The 25,230-nt window shown below is 34.6% G+C and overlaps 1 protein-coding gene across 1 annotated transcript; it reads left to right on the top strand.

Moving 5' to 3' along the window:
* Positions 1-595: 595 nt before the first annotated feature.
* On the top strand, positions 596-24,731 carry LOC123541963 (carnosine synthase 1-like). The gene is made up of 7 exons (XM_053530964.1): positions 596-889; positions 6,810-7,156; positions 18,916-19,132; positions 21,168-21,330; positions 21,761-22,044; positions 22,517-22,603; positions 23,899-24,731. The coding sequence occupies exons 2-7, from the start codon at positions 6,947-6,949 to the stop codon at positions 24,216-24,218; spliced, it is 1,281 nt and encodes a 426-aa protein (XP_053386939.1). The 5' UTR covers positions 596-889; positions 6,810-6,946; the 3' UTR covers positions 24,219-24,731.
* The last annotated feature ends 499 nt before the right edge of the window (positions 24,732-25,230 follow it).

The following is a 25,230-nucleotide window of genomic DNA, read 5'->3' on the forward strand; positions in this document are numbered from 1 at the left end:
AGGGTAAGGGTTAAAGGAAACATGACGTTCTGATAAAGATCTTTTTATTACATACACACATTACAATTGTAATTATTATATAAATGATACAAATTTGTTCTTAAGCCTGTGTAAAACTGAAAATATCGTCGGTAAAGAACTTTTGAACGTGACGACATGCATTGAATTGACGTCACAAATGACGTCACGCACCTAATATTAAACTGGAAAGTCAAAACGGAATAAATATTCACTTTTCAGGTTCCATTGTAACTTAACGGAATGTATAACTGAGTATGTAATAATAGGTCATATGATGACTTTTCAGCTATCGATGGTGGAGGAAGTCCTAGAGTGCCAGTCCTGTACATTATTTCATCACAGGCGGGCTACTGGAAAGAACCAAAGCGAGCCGGATGACTTTCGCACATGACAAATTAAACGCCCCGCTTGAGGCTTGAGTGCTCATCGGTGACGGGTAAGTTATTTGAAATCAACTACCTTAAACTTTGTCTTTCAATATGTTTTCACTTGCTTGTCACGCTTTATGTATTCAGGTAGATTATATTTATTACTTTTTTATGTCATGTTTATTACTAAACATTTTCCGCACCTTAAGTTTCATTTAATTCATTTGAAGATGCGATGATTTTGAATTCATTATATATCTGATAACAAGTGTTGCTTTTAAGTGCATCATATCGGGGACCCTTAATAGAAGTTATTTTGCTAAAATATTTACAATTAAACTAAAGCTGGATTTTCGATGCAAATTCTTTCTATATTTTGTTCGTTTCTTACATTAATAGACAAGTTAATCTCTAAGCGTTTCATGACAAGTGTGACACTTGTTTTGTGAATTGGAATATTGCGCCAATCTTTTTTTACATAGGAGTCATCTTTGGGAACGGTATGTATAGGATATTATGTATATTGCAAAATTTGACAATTGATCTTTCTCCAAATGGAATCAAAAAGGGGAACGGTATGTGAGTGATATCACCTAGGCGCTCGTACATGTCTTTGGTCTTCAGTTCAACTTGCCAGAACATTTTTAAATTTAACCGCTATAGAACATACTAACAACAGATTCTGTCCAATTGAAAAGATAAAATCTGACATTTATAACGTTTGTAAAGGTATATATCAATTTCAAACAGAGGACTTGAGGTGGAATGCGCCTAAGTTTAAGTTAAAGGGTTCGGTTTTGACATTTTGTTTTATATGAAATTAAGCATATTTCTCATTTAATGCCTGTTTTGCATTTTTGATATTTCTGTAACCTTTCCCCCAGAAAGCTTTCAAAAACCCGCCTATTGACGTATGTTTTTGATGAACCGTCATCATCCGAAGTTTTCGTTAATTGATCTATCCATTCAGCATGTATCGATTTGCTTATTATTCATCAGATTTCCATATCAAAAAGTCTTTAAAGTGGTGTAAAATTTGTGAATGTCATTTGAAAGTTGAAGTCGATAATTATTTACGTTAAAGTGACATCAAGGCGACAAATATGACGTTGAGTTTTAAATAAAAAATCCCTCAATATTGTTTCATGTAACACCCATATAATGATAAAATTTGACACAAACAAAAACAAACCTAACAGAATGAAGAATAATTTATTTTCTGTCGACTGAAGAAACGGGGCCACCGAATTCATATCTTCGTACAAATTATATAACGCTACCCCTAGCCCCTAATCACAAGGTATTGCAATTTAGTATTTTTACTGCATAACCCCTTTTTAGACAAACTGTACTGTTTGATTTTTCTTAGTATAATTAAATAAAAATAGCCGTCTTCAGAAAATAATACTGGGGTAAACAGGACCTAACCGACATCGGCACATATGAAAAGGGTAAATGAGGAATATTCATTTCAACATAGCACAGCCCGCCAAAAATTATTTGCCTAAGTTATTAAAACTTCCGAATATTTGAAAGACCTTTTGTTATCATGTTCGAATAAACATTATTGATTTTTTAAAAATTATTACAAATTTTACATGGAAGAGAGTAGTCGGACATTCCGATTTCAAATAAAGGGCATCCTCCGTGAAGCACCGCGGGGAAACGGAGTATGTTTGTTGTAGGGAGGCTGTTGCTCTGAAGAGGTTAATTTATTTAGCAACTTGGCTAGATAGAAAAACTATCATTTGCAAAGAGTTTTAGGCTATCCAGAGATGTGTGTCAAGAACGTTACATCTGTATGCATAGACACATAACAGACACATATCCCATATAGTTTTACTTTATTGTTTCCTAACATAAGAAACCTAGCAAATATCACAAATGGAGTAGAGCTGGTAAATCTCATTTTTAATTCTGTGTTGCTATTATCTATATGGACGACTCAAGAGTCGTAACTTTGTTAGGATGACCGGCGGCTCAAACTTGCAACCCCTTGTTTCGTGTATAAGAGATATTAGGTTTTGTATGAGTACGTGTATATATGTAAGATTTCAATATTTACATTTTTATAAGCGTTTGAGATGTCAAAATTTCAAACAATTTAGCGGTGCACTTCTCAGAAGTTTATAAGGATACGGCCACACGTTGATCTATGATATTTTATAGTAACGACGTCTTTTTGTACAAGACTTCTTGCATATACAGGTAAATTGACTGTCGAGACTGTTCGGCAATTATCGGTCTACTCCGTTCTTCGCCTATGTATCGTTATATTAACATTGATGATCATATGGATTTAACAAATATTATGAAGGCTCATTTACAGTGTTTGCAACGATAAATTTTATTAAAGATCTACCACAACCTAGTGACCTACTTTTTCAGCCAAAATGAACTTGAACTTCGAGCAAATCATTCTGATATTGATGGTATAATACAGCTATTAGACAAGATGACAGGTGGACAATTAAGGCCCTCCCTGAAATACTGTTATTCCATAATGTCACCTGCAAACTTATTAAGTCAATATTTTTGCAGCATAGTTTTAAAAACATAGCACAAAAGCACCGTAGAAACAAGCAAAGTATGGCATAAACTCACTTTAACACACCATGTACAGTACATACTGCTACATTTATTTTATAATATATTTAGGCATTGAAGACATTGTCTTGACCTTATACATGTCCCTGTCAATTTGTAACTGGGTATTATTATTTTATGGCGCGTCTTTAACAGAAATAAATTGGTCAACCAATCGGAACCTAAATACTATAACGTTATAACGGTATTCTAAGCAAACAAATTATGACAACAAAATATATATAATCACCTTGCAAATATAATTTACGATCAGATAGAAGCTCGCTATTATTACACTTTATTTGATAATTATTATAATGAAATACAGGTTTTAAACAGTTTGGTGTGAAATCAAATAACCTTTTGCACATTTATAATCAAGTCATTAGACGTGGCTCTTTTTTCTAACTAGCTTAATATGATCTTATGCCAGCTCGAATATCGGAATTCAGCTCCATTCAGAACCGGAGTCGAAGCGGGCTCGAATTGTTCATTTTAAAAATTTGAATTTCGATTTTCCAGCTGTATAAAATTGACTATTGATCGTAAACAAAATAATATTATGGGGCGTCCACTAATTGGTATATCCGTAATATATTCGTAAAAGAAAAAAAAGCTTAAAAAGACCTTTTTTTCTTTACATAGAAAAGTGAAGATAATATGAAACAATAGTTAGATAAATAAATAGATTACCAAGCTGTTTGCAGTGATCTTAAAGGGCAAATAATAAACTACTTATTTTTTTATCAAACAGAACTAATTTCAGCAAATTATCCGTATTTACTACGTATCTAATTGTAGACAGACAGACATAAAGGACAAAATGTATACCCTAAAAGGACCATTTTCTTTTTAAAAGTTAAATATTCATTAGAAACTTAATATTATATTGAATATCATCACATCGTAAACAAAGCTAAAATACCTATAATACCTTTTCCATAAATATGAATAAAGTTCAGGACTCATTTGTGCTATATTGAATATTTTCACTCTTGTGAAAAATTGATGGGTCTAATTTTCCCATATGACTGTATAATTATGCATTAATTCAGTTTTAGCAGTGTACTTCTTTATTGGTACCTTCAATAAAAAAGATGAAAACATAACCTTTATTATATAGAAAATTTATATTCAAAGCTAACTTAATAAATGACATGATGCGTATGTTATGCACAGTTGTCGCACTGGTGCCAGACCAGAAAGAAAATGCCTCTGTACATGTTATACCCTACCCCTAGGTATTCTATCAGAATGGTCATGAACGGGAAAATATACTAACCCGTTTCAATCGTACATTTCTCAACTTAAACGCGCAGTTCGGTGAATGGGTACCTAGTATATTAAACAACGATAATTTATCTTCTAACGTGCACCAGTCACATTGTCTCAATATTCAATATTGCTGAGATTATCGACATATTTTATGCTTTCGTCAACGTTACACGGCAGTATGCACATGTTAGGCGAAACGTAAACAAACAAAAACAGAATTTAAAAAATCACAACTTTACACTAAAACTCGAAATGATGACTGAAATTCATCTTGTATATGATTTTTAATTTGAAATCATACATTGGTATACATCTGTTCAATTTATTTTATTCATTTTGCACATTTAGGCTGCATTTTCACATACCAGCGAACACGTGTAGTAAAATGACAGTTGACATAGATTTTCACAACTGCCAATCAAAATGGTTTTGTAATCTAGAACGGAACTTCGCCAGGAAAGGTCAAGCAAGTTTTTTTGTGTAACGTTGAAAAAAAAACTATAAACTACGCGGTGTTTGTGTAAGATAAGAAGTATTGAAGAAATGGGTACACAATGGAAGATAAATTACCACTTGTTTGATATCCATAGTACACATTTACCGAACTGCGTGCTTTAGGTATGGAATGCGCGATTGAAACGGGTTAGTATATTTTCCCGTTCATGACAATGGTTATTATAGAATACCTAGGGGTAGGGTATAACATGTACATTGGCATTTTCTTTCTGGTCTGGCGCCAGTGAGTTGTCGCATTTAGGCATGTTATATTCTGCATTGGAATAATTTCGCATAGAAGTGGCTATTAATACAGTTTTAAAGACATATTTTGATAAAAAATATCTTTCTCTGTCGAACCTCTAATGAATGAGGCTTTAAGATACTAAGATTTGAAAAGAGATATATATGAGTGGAAAACCAAAGTTAAATTAGCTTGCAATTTAGAGGTAGGAGTAACGTAACATGGTATTACGAGGACTCCGTAAGTTTTTTCCTTAAATCGATAGCAAATTACGCTTTCATCATTATGTTAGTTTTTGAGAGAGAGGTTACAGAAATATCACAAATGTAAAATACGCGTTAAATTAGGAATATGACGAATTGCGTTTGAAAAAAATTATCGAAACGGAACCCTTTGAACATCGATTGAGGCGCATGATATCTTAAGTATTATAAAGACACAAACATGTACCAACTTCTGTGATACAGTTGAATAAAATAGACTCAAAGATAATAAGATCATTTTCGTAATGAAACATTGTTCACTCTGCTTCAAATATTTTATTATGAATATAAGTATACATACATTATCTTTCTCTTAAAACACTTTTAAAATTTGGACTTACACACCCGGAATACTATGGAGGTGTAGTTTATAAAATTCGAAAAATTAAGCATACCCCTTATTTTAATCAAATATTTGTAAACTAGTTAAAAATTTATTAAAATAGGATACGATGCGAAAATCGTAAAGCACATTGCATCTTTAGTGATTGACCCCTCTACAGTTAATTGCTACGCTTTCCTATTTAATGGTGCGATTACTAATAAAGTGTAGGACTCCATGGTGCTTTTCTCCTAAATCCTACATACAATGAACAGAGGGAGTTGATTTTAGTCTTACAGTTTCCTTAGCCGTGTCCTTAAAAGATAGGCTCCTGTTTCTCTGACTTCAGACAAGTTGTTCAGTACGTTGGTGTAATTATACCTTATATTTACCTTTATTTTACGTTTTGCTTTATTTATCTGTTATTTTTGAACTAATATTAGAGCCTTTCTCAGCGGGGATTTTATTTATATTGTGTTGTTTAACTTGTTGAAAATATGGTAAGTGCGGGGTTGGCATGCCCTAAAAGCGTTTAACCCCCAAGTTTCCTTTATATAGGTTACTGACCGTTTCAAGGCGGTGCCTCTATTTTCAACAGTTGTTTTGTCTGTCTTGTATTGTCTGTTGCGTATGTTTTCTTGTTTGTTGTTAGCGTTTTTCCTCCGCCTCACTCCCCCTATTGCCTTCTCCTTTTCCTTGCATTTACGCTACAGTTGTCGTGGCTCCCCCTTGTTTTGGCAGTCGAAACCTAAGACGGTACTTGATTGTCTTTTCCTACTTGTGTGGGTGTGTTTGTATGATTGTGAGTCTATAACGGTGCCCCACTGTTTTCTTATGTGTTGCTTGTTTCTTTTTTCTATGTTATTCTGTTGATCGTAGTTGTGTGTTTATCTTTGGTATATGAGTGTCGGTGCTACTGTGGTATACGTTGTAGTGCGGCTGTTTTTAAAGAACATGGCATTCCCTTGTATATTCGTTCTTGTTCAACTTTCCCTTTCGGATTCCGCCCCAACCCTATTTTGCCCCTTTCCATTTCCTTTCCCTCCATCAATATTTAGCATAAATTAATATGTACTTGAATGTTTGAAGCAACCCGTTTGAAATATTTTTCCATGACAGCTTCTTTTTGTTGTGGGCCTACTATGCAAATGCGTGGCTCTGTTGCTTTGTTTTTGGTGTTCTGTGCCTTAGAGAAATCTACCCTTACCTATTATCTTTTCTCAATTCACGAATAGGTCGTTCCAGCGGGACTGCTTTTTAATGTGAACAAGGGTCAACTTAATTCAAATCTGAAGAAAATCTGTCGGAAGAGAAAGTCACACGAGTAGGAATAAATAAGACGTTGGATTCTATACTTGATTCGAATCCAGACATGGACAAATTTGGAGAAGAAAATGACACTAACCCGGAGTTTTGCTATAAAGTCGGCAGCATTGTGGAACAAGGGGATAAGACTACGTCAGAAAATGTGGACGAGGTGTCTCAGCGTAACCTGATGAATGGAAAATGCATTATAGTGGTTGGAGGTGGAAGTTATAGACTGAGAAACATATGGCAGGATGCAGCAAAATATGGAATAGAGGTAACAAAAGTTACGCATGATAGAATGAATATATCGATAGATTTACCAGTAGATTCATTAATCTGTGTCACATGATTGGTGAAGTAGAGTCCTTATTAATATAACACTGAAAATCACGAAATTAACAATTAGGAACTTGTAAAGTGTAAACATTTGACTTTTTAAAAAATGAATAAGGTTCTTTTTCTTGCTACAGATGTAACTTCTCGACCTCGTTTGTTAAATTATGAATGGAAATTAATGAAAGTCCCTTTAGTTGCAAGGAATGAATGAAATAAAGCAATATAATAGCAGACACAGTTTGCTCAGACTTTCTGAAAGATAAGATAGCAAAATCCGTGTAAACTACCTGGTTACCTCTCACTGTGACTAGGGCAATATGATGTTAAGTTATATTTGAGAAACGATAAGATCAGATGACTTAAGTTTCGTTAGTTATTCTGAAGTCTCCATACTGTGATGTGTTACAACGGGATAATCGTGCAGACACTGCAACGAAACTATGGACATTTGTCCAAAACAGGATTAAAAATGCCGATACACTGACTGCTTGAATGTCTGTTAATTAAAACCGAACTATGTATTACGATGTTTTTCAAACTGACCAATTCACTTTTTCTTTGTTTGTCTAACATCTTATTCCACCTGTCTTATTTGCTATAAATATTTGTTTTGAGTCTCACTGAGAAGGGAGAAATTTTTTGATATTTTCATGAGCGCGTAGCGCGGGTAAAAATGTGAAATTTTCTCACTTTGAGGTGAGATATATTCCATATTCACAAAAAACAAAAAACCTTCTTTTTATTTTATGCTTAATAACGATGAGATATGCATTTTGCATCAAATTTTAATCTTAGCGCGGGAAACAGACGGGCTTAAACGAACATGATGTCAGACGTGTTGTGACGTTAGAAAGAAGCACACGACATAAAGTTCCAATTTATCTTATTTCTTGCTGCAACAGAAACGTTATGAAATTCTCATAAAGTAAAACAATTTGAATCCAGAAATATAATATAAAGAACGACTACATTTTTCATCCTGTTTAAAATTTATACACAATGCACAAGTATATCGGCAAAGCTGTATCATTTATAGTGCGTGATAAGCAGTGGGTGATCTGGATTATATCTCACTGATGAAACACAGTACAGTATTTCATTAGTTAGCATACAATAAAGATTTGTATTAGCTTGTATCCGGGTTAAATAGTACTCTGCAAAGTACTTTTCCATTTGGTGAAACGGGTTTATTAGGGATCCTGTGATCCGTGACAATGGGGACAGCCAATGGGTTATTTAATATCAAAAACATATTTGGAATGATTCCAAGTTCATGGGGAGAAAATTAATTTGAAAATATATTTGCCAGGTTCAGTTTTCATTTGTCCAGTCCTTTAAAGACAGTAAGAATATGTAACAATATTCCAAAGGTGTGTTAAACAGCCAATCTCAATAAAATGCCCCAATTCAGAGTAAACCTTGTCTCATTATCTAGCTATTCATTGAAAACGACTTATTTGTATCAAATCATTTTCCCTTACATTTAATAGATCTACTACATGTTATCATAGCTAAAGTTCATATCTATTGAACTGCGAATAAACGAAATTGATTAAATATTTCATTTATGCTGAAAAGCGGTATTTACGTGGTGTCTCAAAGCCAAGAGATGTATAAGAACTTGACGTTAAAGACAGGTATATAGGTAATTGCTTTCTGATGTAATATATCTTTAAACAGAAAATACCAGAGAATATGAGATCGGTATTTCTAACAATCAGAGAGAAATCATATTTCCACAATAGCCAATCAAAACGGTATCTCATAATTTCAATCTGCAAACATTTAGAATGAATCATAAATGTACACAATAAATTTCGAGTAACTTAAACGATGAAAACAAGTTGTATCAACTTCATACAAAATATTACAGACACCAGTTTGTAATGTAATTTAAATTTTTAGTGAAACACTATTATCTTTCAAGTAAATCTTGTACCATTTTCCTTTCTGCAAGAGACAATTTCCTGCAATATTTACGTGACTTAGTATAGTTAGACTACCACCACTAGACTGTATATGAACTTTATATCAGCTAAAAGATTGATGAAATCATGCATGATATATCATAGATTAAACTCACTGTTTTATCAATGAAGAATTTTTAAGTAAGTAAACATGTTGAAAAAATATTTACATTACCGATATTTACGATACATGATTTTTTAAAAAAGTATATATCGGATCTTAACGTGCTTTCAGAGATGTCCCTCATGTAGCTATATGCACCATTTGTATAGTAAGGCGTACTGCAATACCTGGCAGCCATACTTTTTAAAAGTTTGTGGCGGGAAAAAGTTGAGAAAGCTCGGTCATTTGATTTTTTAGTGGCATTAAAGGGAAGGTAAAGACAGAGGGAAGTACTGATTTTGATATTTTTACTTCATACTGTTGTAAATGAAGCAGTAAGAAAAAAAATGGTTCCTGTTTTACAAAGTGGATAAGCTAACTCCACTGACTAATGTTTATGTTGTAAGATACTTACGTTGTTATTGGTAACGTAAATATTGCTATTAGTTTACAAGGAGTTTTTAATGATCAATACGTATTTGGAAGTTAGATGCTTAGATATTCAAGCATCATTCAGTAGGACAAAAGATTCTTGGACATCTGTCCAAGTGACATTTAATTCGTTTTTTTTATTAAAATTTATTGACGTTTTACTATTGCTTGTCTGTATTCAAATGCCAAATGTAATATACCGGTGGCAAGGTCGTCACTTTAGGTTCACAATGACACACTGGCCAAAAGACTGGTTTGTTTGTAGAAGTCGTAGGGGCTTGGTGTAATTACGCGAATCAGGAGCCCAGTTAACAGATAGTTGCGGCTTTCTTGCATACATTGCTATTTAGTGTGAAGGAGTATATTCCACGTGCGGTGATGGCCCTAAATTACCATTCATTTCCCATAGGGTTACATGCAAATATATTAATGCAAGGCTTCAATGACACAATGTTCTGAAGACAAATGCAAATTCCTTCTCTATAGAAATCTACCCGGGGAGAGAAACACAAAAGTCACTTTGAAGTTACCTGTTGACCTGCTACTTTTCTCCTCACATCTGTCAGAATGAATGGTGTATTCTACAAAGTGAAGCTGTCCAGCCTACTTTTTGTACAAATCCACAGGCAGCCATTTGCACAAGAAACCATGATTGTCCAGAATTTTTTCCCCTTTCTCTTCATTTAAAAAAGGTCTATAAAATTTGGCTATTTTCTGAAGCTCAGAATACCTTTTCACAAAGAAATCCATCATGAAATGAGGGTCTATTTTCTCTCGGATACACTTCCTTTAGTTGGGTAACGAAGGGCAGGTAACTGTACCATGTTACCGCATTCGGTGATTCAACATTTTTGTTGAGAAAAAAAAAAAAACAAAATCACGTATAAATCTTGCTTTTAAACGATGGTATGACTCGATATATATGGGTAAAAATCCCAAAGTACGATATGATTTTCGTTACGCGTAGAATATTAACACGGGGGTTTTTGGGTTTTAAACTTTCCATAATTTCACTCATTGTAGAACTATTGTTCGAAAGATCTATATACCCTGATCAATACGTATTTGGAAGGTTAGACGCTTAGATATCAAGCATCCCTCAATAGGACAAAATATTCTTGGACATCTGTCCAATTACATAATCGTTTTTTTTAAACATTTTGTTGGCGTTTTACTATTGCTTGTCTGTATTCAAATGCCAAGGTAACATACTGGTGGCAAGGTCGTCATTTAAGCTTCACAATGGAACACTGGCCATAAGACCGGTTTGTTTGTAGAAGTCGTAGGGGCTTGGTGGCATTACGCGAATCAGGAGCCCAGTTAACAGATAGTTGCGGCGTTCTTACATACTTTGATATTTAGTGTGAAAGAGTACATTCCACGTGCGGTGATGGCCCTAAAGTACCTTTCCCTTTCCCAAGGGTTACATACAAAAATATTAAGAAAGGGGCTTCAATGACACAGTGTTCTGAAGACAAATGCAAGTTCCTTCTCTTTAGAAATCTCCCAAAGGAAACAAAAAAGTCACTTTGAAGTTATCTGTTGACCTGCTACTTTTCTCCTCACATCTGTTAGAATGAATGGTGTATTCTACAAAGTGAAGCTGTCCAGCATATTTTTTGTACAAATCCGCAGGCAGTCATTTGCACAAGAAACCATGATTGTCCAGAATGTTTTACCCCTTTCTCTTCATTTACACCAGATCTATAAAGTTTGGCTATTTACAGAAGGTCAGAATATCTATTTACAATCAAATCCATCATGAAATGAGGGATTTCTTTTTTCTCGGATACACTTCCTTCAGTTGGGTAACGAAGGGCAGGTAACTGTACAATGTGACCTCATTCTGTGACTCAACATTTTTGTTGAGGAAAAATAAATCACTCATAAATCATGCATTTAACGATGCTATGACTTGTATATATGGGTAATATACCACTACGAAATGATGTTCGTTACGCATAGAATATTAACACGGGGTCTTTGGTTTACTTTCCATAATTTCACTCATATGTATAACTATTGTTCGAAAGATCTATATACCCTGATCAATACTTATTTGGAAGTTAGAGGCTTTGATATTCAAGCATCCCTCAATAGGACAAAAGTGACATTTAATTCGCTTTTATTACATTTTGTTGGCGTTTTACTATTGCTTGTCTGTATTCAAATGCCAAATGTAATATACTGTCGGCAAGGTCGTCACTTTAGGTTCCCAATGACACACTGGCCATAAGACTGGTTTGTTTGTAGAAGCCGTAGGGGCTTGATGTCATTACGCGAATCAGGAGCCCATTTAACAGATAGTTGCGGCTTTCTTACATATATTGAATTTAGTGTGAAAGAGTACATTCCACGTGCGGGGATGGCACCATGGTACCATTCATTTCCCATAGGGTTACATACAAGTATACTAATGCAAGGCTTCAATGACACAATGTTCTGAAGACAAATGCAAATTCCTTCTCTATAGAAATCTACCAGAGAGAAACAAAAAAAGTCACTTTGAAGTGACCTGTTGACCTGCTACTTTTCTCCTCACATCTGTCAGAATGAATAATGTATTCTACAAAGTGAAGCGGTCCAGCCTACTTTTTGTACACATCCGCAGGCAGTCATTTGCCCAAGAAACCATGATTGTCCAGAATATTTACCCCTTTCTCTTCATTTACACCAGATCTATAAAATTTTGCTACTTTCAGAAGCTCAGAATATCTATTTACAATCAAATAAATCATGAAATGAGGGATCTCTTTTCTCTCGGATATTTTTCCTTTAGTTGGGTAACAAAGGGAAGGTTACTGTACAATGTTACCTCATTCTGTGACTCAACATTTTAGTTCAGGAAAAAAAATCACTTATAAATCTTGCATTTAACGATGCTAGGACTTGTATATATGGGTAAAATACCAGTACGATATGATGTTCGATTCGTATAAGCGAGAATATTAACACGGGTCTTTGGTTACTTTCCAAAATTTCACTCAATTTTGAACTATTGTTCGAAAGATCTTTTATACCCTGATCAATACTTATTTGGAAGTTAATTGCTTAGATGTTCAAGCATCCCTCAAAAGGACCAAAGATTCTTGGACATCTGTCCAAGTGACATTTAATTCGTTTTTATTACATTTTGTTGGCGTTTTAGTATATCTTGTCTGTATTCAAATGCCATATGTAATATACTGGTGGCAAGGTCGTCACTATAGTTTAACAATGACACACTGGCCATAAGTCTAGTTTGTTTGTTGAAGTCGTAAGGGGTTGGTGTTTTTACGCGAATCAGGAGCCCAGTTAACAGATTGTATCGGCTTTCTTGCTTACATTGATATTTAGTGTGAAACAGAACATTCCACCTGCGGTCATGGCCCCAAAGTACCATTAATTTCCCATATGTACTAATATATTTATACAAGGCTTTAATAACACAATGTTCTGAAGACAAGTACAAAATCCTTCTCTTTAGAAATCTACGCGAGAGAAACACAAAAGCCACATTGATGTGACCTGTGGACCTGCTACTTTTCTCCCCACATTGTCAGAATGAATAGTGTAAATTTTACAAAGTGTAGCGGGCCAGCCTAATTTTTTTTACAAATCCGCAGGCAGTCATTTGCACAAGAAACCATGATTGTCAAGTACTTTTAACCCCTTTCTCTTCATTTACATAAGATCAATAATATTTGTCTACTTTCAGAAGCTCAGAATATCTATTTACAATCAAATACATCATGAAATGAGGGATCTCTTTTCTCTCGGATACATTTCCTTTAGTTGGGTAACGAAGGGAAGGTAACTGTACAATGTTACCTCATACTGTGACTCAACATTTTAGTTCAGGAAAAACAAAATCACTTATAAATCTTGCATTTAACGATGCTAGGACTTGTATATATGGGTAATATACCAGTACGATATGATGTTCGTTACGTATAATCGTAGAATAATAACACGGGGTCTTTGGTTTACTTTCCATAATTTCACTCATATGTAGAACTATTGTTCGAAAGATCTATATACCCTGATCAAAACTTATTTGGAAGTTAGATGCTTAGATGTTCAAGCATCCCTCAATAGGACAAAAGATTCTTGGGCATCTGTCCAAGTGACATTTAATTCGTTTTTATTACATTTTGTTGGCGTTTTAGTATATCTTGTCTGTATTCAAATGCCAAATGTAATATATTGGTGGCAAGGTGGTCACTTTAGGTTAACAATGACACACTGGCCATAAGACTAGTTTGTTTGTTGAAGTCGTAGGGGCTTGGTGTTTTTACGCGAATCAGGAGCCCAGTTAACAGATTGTTCCGGCTTTCTTGCATACATTGATATTTAATGTGAAACAGAACATTCCACGTGCGGTCAAGGCTCCAAAGTACCATTAATTTTCCATATGAACAAATATATTTATACAAGGCTTTAATAACACAATGTTCTGAAGACAAGTACAAAATCCTTCTCTTTAGAAATCTACGCGAGAGAAACACAAAAGCCACATTGATGTGACCTGTGGACCTGCTACTTTTCTCCTCACATTTGTCAGAATGAATAGTGTATTCTACAAAGTGTAGCGGTCCAGCCTACTTTTTGTACAAATCCGCAGGCAGTCATTTGCACAAGAAACCATGATTGTCCAGAACTTATAACCCCTTTCTCATCATTTACATAAGATCAATAATATTTGGCTACTTTCAGAAGCTCAGAATATCTATTTACAATCAAATACATCATGAAATGACGGATCTTTTTTCTCTCGGATACACTTCCTTTAGTTGGGTAACGAAGGGCAGGTAACTGTACCATGTCACCTCATTCTGTGACTCAACATTTTTGTTGAGGAAAAACAAACGAAAACCACTTATAAATCTTGCATTTAACGATGCTATGACTCGTATATATATGGGTAATATACCAGTACGATATGATGTTCGTTACGCGTAGAATATTAACACGGGGTCTTTGGTTTACTTTCCATAATTTCACTCATATGTAGAACTATTGTTCGAAAGATCTATATACCCTGATCAATATGTATTTGGAAGTTAGACGCTTAGATATTCAAGCATCCCTCAATAGGACAAAATATTCTTGGACATCTGTCCAAGTGACATTTAATTCATTTTTTTTTTACATTTTGTTGGCGTTTTACTATTGCTTGTCTGTATTCAAATGCCAAATGTAATATACTGGTGGCAAGGTCGTCATTTAAGGTTCACAATGGAACACTGGCCATAAGACCGGTTTCATTGTAGAAGTCGTAGGGGCTTGGTGTCATTACGCGAATCAGGAGCCCAGTTAACAGATAGTTGCGGCTTTTTTACATACTTTGATATTTAGTGTGAAAGAGTGCATTCCACGTGCGGTGATGGCCCCAAAGTACCATTCATTTCCCATAGGGTTACATGCAAATATATTAATGCAAGGCTTCAATGACACAATGTTCTGAAGACAAATGCAAATTCCTTCTCTATAGAAATCTACCCGGGGAGAGAAACACAAAAGTCACTTTGAAGTTACCTGTTGACCTGCTGCTTTTTTCCTCACATCTGTCAGAATGAATAATGTATTCTACAAAGTGAAGCGGTCCAGGCTATTTTTTGTACACATCCTTAGGCAGTCATTTGCCCAAGAAAGAATGATTGTCCAGAATTTTTACCACTTTCTCTTCATTTACACCAGATCTATAAAATTTGGCTACTTTCAGAAGCTCAGAATATCTATTTACAATCAAATCCATCATGAAATGAGGGATCTCTTTTCTCTCGGATACACTTCCTTTAGTTCTGTGACTCAGCGTTTTAGTTCAGGAAAAAAAAATCACTTATAAATCTTGCATTTAACGATGCTAGGTCTTGTATATATGGGTAATATACCTTTACGATATGATGTTCGTTACGTATAAGCGTAGAATATTAACACGGGGTCTTTGGTTTACTTTCCATAATTTTACTAATATGTAGAACTATTGTTCGAAAGATCTAGATACCATGATCAATACGTATTTGGAAGTTAGATGCTTAGATAATTAAGCATCCCTTAATAGGACAAAAGATTCTTGGACATGTGTCCAAGTGACATTTAATTCGTTTATTAAAGGTCGTCACTTTAGGTTCACAATGACACACTGGCCATAAGACTGGTTTGTTTGTAGAAGTCGTAGGGGCTTGGTGTCCTTACGCGAATCAGGAGCCCAGTTAACAGATTGTTCCGGCTGTCTTTCATACATTGATGTTTAGTGTGAAACAGTACATTCCACGTGCGGTCATAGTCCCAGAGTACCAGTAATTTCCCATAGCGTTACATACAAATATATTAATGCAAGGCTTCAATGACACAATGTTCTGAAGACAAATGCAAGTTCCTTCTCTTTAGTAATCTCCCCGAGAGAAACTAAAAAGTCACTGGTACTTTTCTCCTCACATCTGTCAGAATGAATGGTGTATTCTACAATGTGAAGCTGTCCAGCCTACTTTTTGTACAAATCCGCAGGCAGTCATTTGCACAAGAAACCATGATTGTCCAGAATGTTTTACCCCTTTCTCTTCATTTACGCTACTTTTCTCCTCACATCCGTCAGAATGAATAGTGTATTGCATTTCTACAATGTGAAGCGGTACAGCCTACTTTTTGTACAAATCCGGAGGCAGTCATTCGCACAAGAAACCATGATTGTCCAGAATGTTTTACCCCTTTCTCTTCATTTGGCTATTTTCAGAAGCTCAGAATATCTATTTACAATCAAATCCATCATGAAATGAGGGATCTCTTTTCTCTCGGATGCACTTCCTTTAGTTGAGTTTGATGTTCGTTACGTATAAGCGTAGAATATTAACACGGGGTCTCTTGTTTTCTCTTCATAATTTCACTCATATGTAGAACTTTTGTTCGAAAGATCTATATACCCTGATCAATACGTATTTGGAAGTTAAATGCTTAGATATTCAAGCATCCCTCAAAAGGACAAAAGATTCTGGGGCATCTATCCAAATGACATTTAATTCGTATTTATTACATTTTGTTGGCGTTTTATTGTTGCTTGTCTGTATTTAAATGCCAAATGTAATATACTGGTGGTATGGTTGTCACTTTAGGTTCACAATTACACTCTGACCATAAGAAAGGTTTGTTTGTAGAAGTCGTAGGGGCTTGGTGTCATTACGCGAATCAGGAGCCCAGTTAACAGATTGTTGCAGCTTTCTTGCATGCATTCATATTTAGTGTGAAACAGTATATTCCACTTGCGGTCATGGCCCCAAGGTACCATTCATTTCCCATTGGGTTACATACGAATATATTGATGCAAGGCTTCAATGACACAATGTTCTGAAGACAAATGCAAATTCCTTGTCTTTAGAAATCTCCCCGAGAGAAACACAAAAGTTACTTTGAAGTGACCTGTTGACCGGCTACTTTTCTCCTCACATCTGTCAGAATGAATAGTGTATTGCATTTCTACAATGTGAAGCGGTCCAGCCTACTTTTTGTACAAATCCGGAGGCAGTCATTTGCACAAGAAACCATGATTGTCCAGAATGTTTTACCCCTTTGTCTTCATTTGGCTAAATATACGCCAGTGGTCATTTTGTTTCAGCCTGACCAAAGCGCACCATCGGTATACGAGTCAAGGTAGGAACGAAATTCGCATTACAAATGTGTTTTAATATCCGACTGCTGTGGCTTACGAAAATCGTATTACAAGTGTGTTTTAATATCCGGCTGCTGTGGCTTATGTGTTTGTAATGTTTTTCACAAAGGTCAGATTAGTTCATAGCCATATCAGACTATCTGTATGATAAAAGTATAAAAAGAACATTGATTTTTATTTCAATACATTAAAAGGCTTAGATCACTTTTATGGTAGCTGATTGTTTTGTTTTCAATCTTTTCCACTTGGGAGATGGGGTGTGGGGTGGGGGGGGGGGGGGGGGGGGGCGGGGTCAGTGTGAAGGAATGTAGTGGTGGGGAGAGAGTTGTTTAATCTGTTTAATGTTTACCTCCCTTTGAGTTATGTGTGATGCAAAATAAGCAATTAGATATATCATTTTAATGATAATTTGCTAAAACAGTATTTTTAAAATGGACATGAACAGCTATCCATATAGATAAATTATCTAACTAATACTTTTTAAAATGTCTGCTTGCCAAAAATAGATAGCTTTTTACTTTAAATAAGATGTATTGTACTTTATGCAATAGTTTTCAAAGTATTTAAATCAAATATATTAATTTACTTGATATTTACGTTACACGCGAGTGTTCAAGAAAAACAGGGTAGTGTTCCTCTGTAATGAAAATAATATCTAGTATGATAAATAGATATGTTTGACAGTAATGTTTAATAGATATGATAGTGAAGTTTGAGGTTTTGAAACAAAATCATATTCACCTTAACATAAATATTTATGTTTAACGTCTTTGCATTATGCATTTTAAGTTAAATTCGCATTTTAAGAGACGAATTTGGAAATATGATGTTCAATGAAAAACAACGATAATGTTATATTTGGTTTTTACTCTAGTTTTGTACCTTTTTTTCTCAAAGCGCAAAGCTCACAAAATGTGTTTTTGCCAAAATTTTCGAGCTTCATTAGCAATTGTCATGTTGTACTAACTGAAATATAAAAGAATGCGGCAGTGAAAAATCACAATTGCACTCATGTTATTTTCACGACCACTGAACTGCAATTCGAATTTTAACTAATGGCACATTGTCCAAAACTCACCCAGAAATCTCGTTGCTAACGAAAAAATGTTATGTATGACATTGAGTAAGCACTTTTATTTTTACTCATTTGTTCTCTTCTGTTTGGGTCATTTTATTAAGATTGGCTGTAAAGAGTATTTAAATGCAAAGATTTATTTAAAGAATGGAATGGCTGATGCCAGTCAATGTAAACTCTTGAACTATTTTCATATTCACAGATGATTAGTAAAGTTTCCAAACTATATATCAACATCAAAATATCAGGAATTTATAATTTTATTTATTTCTCGAATCTGCAAGTAAAACGCGGAAAAACACAATTCCAGAAAATTACCTTAATTCAACTAGAAGTCTGTGTTGCTTTGTTTTATTCAGTCTGTGCGAATAAATGGTCTTCTTATAATTTCTATACTGATGGCAAGCAATTCCTGTTGGTTTGTATTATATTATCAATATATTCAAAATACAAAATACTCTGGAAATATAACTAGGTAATTCTTGTGGAAGCAGATAGTCAGCACATTGCCAAAGATCATGTACCTCGTTTTATCCACTACGATTTCTCTGATCATAAAATCGACAGCGTGCATGCGGCCGAAATCGTCAATTTAATACATGGCCAAGGAATCAAGGCGGATGGATGTCTTTCTTTCTGGGACGAATGTGTACCTTTGGCAGCTCTGATTAATGAAAAGTTGGGAACAAAAGGTATGCTCAAAAAGTAAATTAAGTCACAGCTCTCCGTAATGACAATGCGAGTACAAAATCTGTTTAATATGCTGAAAGTAGCTCTTGTAATTACTTTTTACCATTTGTTTTAAAGCCAGGCCGAAATTAATATCAACGAATGTTTACTTTAAATGGAATCACAATATAACTTATCCATTATTTCAGGATAGACGGTGTACCTGCAAACAAGTGCAGATTAAGGATAGCATGGTGTAATAGCCATATTTCATATCCTGTAACTTGATGGTAATAATATGAAAAATGGTCACTTTTAGACATTCAAAATTAAAAACGTTTCACCGAGAGATTTTTCGAATTTTATCAGTTTTGGGGGAGATAATCGGTATTGAAGTTAACATGGATGTCTATAGGAAATATGTAATTTCTCTGATTATGAGAATCTGAGCTTGAGTTTCGAGAAAATTTTGCGGTAGAAAGCTGCATTATATGATTTTGATACAAATACCAAAAAGAAATCTAAAAGGAGAAAATGACTTTTTCTCCAGTTTTCAGGGGAGATTACTCATGAAAAACTTAAATTATCAGGGGAGGTTATCTAAAGGAAATGTCGCTATATAACTTGTCAATATGCACCTTATTTCTATCGTTTGACATTTTCAAAGCTTACCTTATCAAGTTTTATGTACGGTTTTGGTGAAATTGAGGCCTTTTTCGGGAAGTCATCCTTAAATTACAACAAACCAATTTGATGGCTACCCCATATATAGTTTTTCTAAAAGAAACTCGTGATTCGAACACTTAAAATATCAAAATAATATAAGCTTTGAGTGGTTATACATGTTTCCTTAATTTCATCTTCCATCATGCTTATGATGTTGCTTATCCGAAACATTTCAATAATATTTTCAGGACTGTTCATGTCCCTATTATATACAAAATATAGTTTTGTTTCAGTGTAAGATAGTAAAAGTCATGTACACCAGATTCCATATTTTCAAGAGTGACGTAGACGCATGAAAATGTATTATCCTGTGGCCATTAATGAGAGATATTTGATCAACTCTTTAAGAGTTACAATCAAATGTATTTTTAGTAGCACACCCTTATATCGTTTAAATTCTATTCATTTAAACAGCGTATATAAACACTGCATAAGAAATATCTGCTCGTTGTGTGAAATACTTAAGGTGAGTTGTATTGATAAATCATCGAAAATTGACCAAAATCTGAAATGATAGATCTATTAATGAATAATGCTATTGTAAATAGTAATCGATGCCATCGCCGGAAAGATATCTACGCGTTTTTTTCCCCAAAAGAAAACAACAACACACAAAAAAAACGGGAAGTCTGGAAAGATGGTCATTAGGATGTATTTTTTAACAATTAAGTCATTCAAATATATTTAATTCAATCCGATATGGTTTAAATGCTAAAATTAAGGGTTTAATTTATTCTACAGTTTCATTCGTATGTTAGACTAGCGGAAGTCCTTTCCTGACAGTTATATGTCGAGGAAACAAAAAATCTTTGTAGTTTTCGTTCTTTATAATAGACCATTCTGTTTACTTATATATTTCCCTGACCTATGTACTTTATTGGGATAAGGAGTTAAAGGTAGTTATATTGTGCTTCATGTTATATGAATTTGTCATTGTTTTTCTGATATAGCATATATGGCTCAATAAAGCGCAAAAATTAATGATAATCAGTGCATATTTAAAAGTTATTACTCATTTAAAGAAAAACCTACATGAAAATCATGTTTAGTTTGCAAATAGATAAATGCCCTTCAAAGTGATTATTACTCTGCCGACGTAGGAGACTGGGAAATTCAGCTGTGTAGGAAACTTATGAAACGGGCATGTATATCTAGCGAAATACCTGTTCAATAACATTTACTTTTCGAATATAATATCCACTTGCGACTTAGATTAATGAAACAAATAAAACAATGTTCCTTTGTCTTATACGTACAATTACCTGACGTACATGTTGATGTTAATATATATTCACGTAATTATTGCGCACATTTACAAATATGTATTCTCAGGTCCAAGCTTCAGGGCAACGATGACAGCCAATTCGAAATCAAGAACTCTAAATGTTTTGAGCATGCGCGGCGCAGATTCATCTCAGTGGCATCGGACAGACATTTATGCAACAAAGGCCGTACATTTGACGACAGAAATGGACTGCGATAAATTGCCTGATGGGTAAAATGAATTTTCACGCTTTTCTTTACTTGTACATACTGATACTCTTTTAACCTTTCAAAGTTATGACTTTTACAGTCGCAGCATTATCCAAAGCTCGTACTAAATTGATCTTTGTCTTACACAATGATAGTTGTAGAAAAATCTTTGACTACATTTTAATGATGTGTAATAGAGGATATAATTAAAACATAAGTAGAAGTTTAAGGCAGGAGGCTCCTTAAGACAATTAGACCAAAATGTCAACTAGAGAAATTGGCTGCTTAATGCAAGTGGATGCATAATTCAGGTGACCTTACAAGAAAACTTTGTATCTATAATATATACTTTCTTGCATTGTTAGGAGTATGTACTTCCTTTGTATTGCAATTTTTAATTTTCTATTTTCTATTTGTTTTTACTTGAACTGTTCAGTGTTTGTTTCTCTAAGCTTTAGGTTTCCTGCAATGTTGAAACTAGATAACGGCGCGGGTGCAATTGGGGCTTGTGTTGTTGAAAACGAGGTTGAATTAAAGAAGAAATTCTGTCTAATAACGAGCTCACTTCAGAATGAGACGGACTTTCCCGGAATTGGGCTGACTCATGGCAATTCGATGATGACAATGGAGTTTTACGGCGGAACTGAGCATATAGTTGACGTTATCATATACGACAGCAAGCTTATTGCTGCTTTTATCACAGACAGTGGTATGGTCAGACGACCCTATTTCAACGGTGAATACCTATTTGATTTAACGCACACTCATTTGTTACATTTGTTTGTTCGATAATGACGCTATATGGAACAGAACATGACCCATACGCGTTCTAGGACAAAAACTAAACCTGCAAAAGCTTTATATGTACATGTATTCGTTAAAGAACGGTCTGATATGTCATTTTTAACATAACAAAATACTGTCATAAATATTTACTCCCATTCCCGGGTATATCATTTGGTTGAACAAATTCATCCACCGCATAAAAATGTAACTTTTAATGGATATAAATGTAACTTTTTAATGGATATACATGTATATCAAATATGTGACTATTATTTTCGTGAATGTTTATGGCTGGTCCTTTGAACATATATTGCAGGCAATCCTCATCAAATGAGTTCAACGGGACTAATTATATAACAGTTGGAAGTATAAGTATTTTTTTCTATTTTTTGCATATTATTCAAGGTGCGTATATATTTCAGCAACAGCCAGACGTATGCCGTCATTCCTTTCTGAGGACAAACAAGCACGGCTTATTGAAGCGGCCTATAGATGTTGTTTACAGATAGGTTACACCACTTTTTGATTGATTTGAAGAAAACAAACATTTAAAAGATGACATTCAAACCACTTTTTACATACGAGTAACAAACATGATATCAATGTGTAAAATCATTTAGAATAATTTAGTATTGAACGCGGCATAAATAATCTGCCGTAGCTGTTTTGTAAAAGAATTGTTCTTGTTTATATTACAAATATATATTATACTAAACCAGTCCAATATTGTAGTCCAGTTCGAGTGAGTTGTGTATTTGTTGTAGAAAATGCGCGGTTGTCTGCACTGCTTGACGGTTTATTATTGTTTCTCTGGTGTAGTTACATGGTAATTTCTTCCTTTAAGTGTAAAAGTTGCCTTTCGAAATAATGAAAAAGTGTGAAAATGCTAATACTATAGCGTACACCTCCACCTGCTTTCCATGGTTTCATTTTAAGGTTGTGGACTCGAAATGGTAGTCACAAATGGTTTGCGATAAGTACGTGATTGTGTAAAGCTGTAAAGCTGTCGGCATTCTTTGGAAACTAATGTAGCTACCACTTATTCTCGATTAAACATGTCGAAGACAAAGTCGCATACGGAGGGAACATATTAATCAAACCTTAATTTGTGATTGCCAAAACGTGTCCACTATCTTGTTTCAACGTTTCACGAAGTTACTTAGACGTCGTAATTATCTTGAATTTGTATTTTTAAACTTTGTGTATCTGCCAACTGTAATGTTTTGATTACTGTAGACGTGTTCACGTAAAGCAGAACACTGTCAAGGCTAAAACAATAAATTAAGTGAAATACAATGGAACATATCATTTTGTTGAAAAATATAATACCCGGCTCCCGCATGAACACGATCCCTATGTTTGTGGAATTTTTTGTCTTGTTTGGCCTATATCTTATTCATTCTTGTTGTATTTGATTCTTTGAAATTCATTTAACGGAATATATCCGCATTTATGCATATTAATACGTTTTATTCCATTCATTTTTCAAACATTCAATATACAGATATGGGCGATGTCTGCTTTGCAAATGTAAGTAGTGGATTCGATTTTATGTCTCTAGGTTATATCACTACCTCGTTTATGAATAAATATGTATATAGTGTTTGAAATCTGGACTATGACAATACCGAACGTTTGTGAATACTGGACAAACGCTCTAGTAAGGAGCGGACATACATCAGTAAAAGGAAACGTATAAACTCGTACCCAATGCTTGCATTTTATAGTCAATTTGAGTTTAAGTTAACTTCAATGTAGGACAGATTTAAGCATGCCTTTATTTACCATATGTTTACGATTTCAGGATTGTGCGATGGTACTTTTAATGTCGAGTTTAAAGTGACCGAGAATGGACCGAAGCTACTGGAAATCAATTCGAGGATGGGCGGATATTGCTTACGGGATTGGTTGAGGAAATTGTACGGTATAGACATCATGCTATACTCTATGATGATTGCAGCTGGTATTTCTCCCTTCGTACGTACACCTCCTGTAGATAAAGTCCTTATTGGTGTAATGGTTATACCTTCACTGCATTCGAAAATATTTAATGAAGAGCCTCTTAGAAACCTGCTGTATAACATGATAGAGGAAGAGGAGATTTTCTTTCTACAGTCCCGCTAACTAAGTGAGAATGTACCTCCTTACGACAAACCTTTCGGTAATATTGCTGTCTCTGGTTCCACGTCACAAGAAGCAAAATTGAAGTTGATGGAAGTTTGCAGAGTGCTGGACATTGATCAACCAGACTATCAAGTGGAGCAGCTGATTCATCATTTTTAGATAAAAAGATACATGATAATCTTGTTTAGACTTTTGTATATTTGTGCAGTTCAGAAAGTTAACAGTTTTTTTTATAACTAGACACCAGTAGATTCTTGAGCGAATGTATGTTTACCTTAGTATCTGAAATATGTTCTATTTTAAAGTACATGTATATTTCACATAACGTTTTATCTAACCATGACCTTTGCGAATCATATAGCAGACTTGTACCTTCATGTCATAAATATTGTTACATATTTGCAAGAAAGTACTTGTAAAAGTTCAAATATAAGACTTAGTTAAAAACCTCTCTCACATACACTGTATATATGATACGTATGCTATATAAATATGTTCTTACCGTTATATTAGTAATAATATAAACCCCGCTTACATCTTATTAAAGCGTAACATTAGCTTCGTTCTTTGTTTTTAGAATATCTAATAAAGAAGTACATTGGAAAAATTAAAAATAGTTAGTAATACTATCATAATATGAGCCGCGCCATGAGAAAATCAACATAGTGGCTTTGCGACCAGCATGGATCCAGACCAGCCTGCACATCCGCGCAGTCTGGTCAGGATCCATGCTGTTTCGCTAACAGTTTCTCTTATTGCAATAGACTTTGAAAGCGAACAACATGGATCCTGACCAGACTGCGCGGATGCGCAGGCTGGTCTGGATCCATGCTGGCCGCTCTCATGGAACGGCTCATATAATGATGTATGGTCTTACTCAGGATGAAAACGCTATGGTTAGAATTTCGCTGGAACGGGAATCTTAGAGGTAATGTCTTACCCTACCAAGAGGTCTTAGGTTTAATCCCCGCTGAGACCATAAGTGCTTATGACTATGTTCTTTCTTTTTGGA

Source organism: Mercenaria mercenaria, chromosome 19, assembly GCF_021730395.1.
Source record: "Mercenaria mercenaria strain notata chromosome 19, MADL_Memer_1, whole genome shotgun sequence".
Lineage (NCBI taxonomy): Eukaryota > Metazoa > Mollusca > Bivalvia > Venerida > Veneridae > Mercenaria > Mercenaria mercenaria.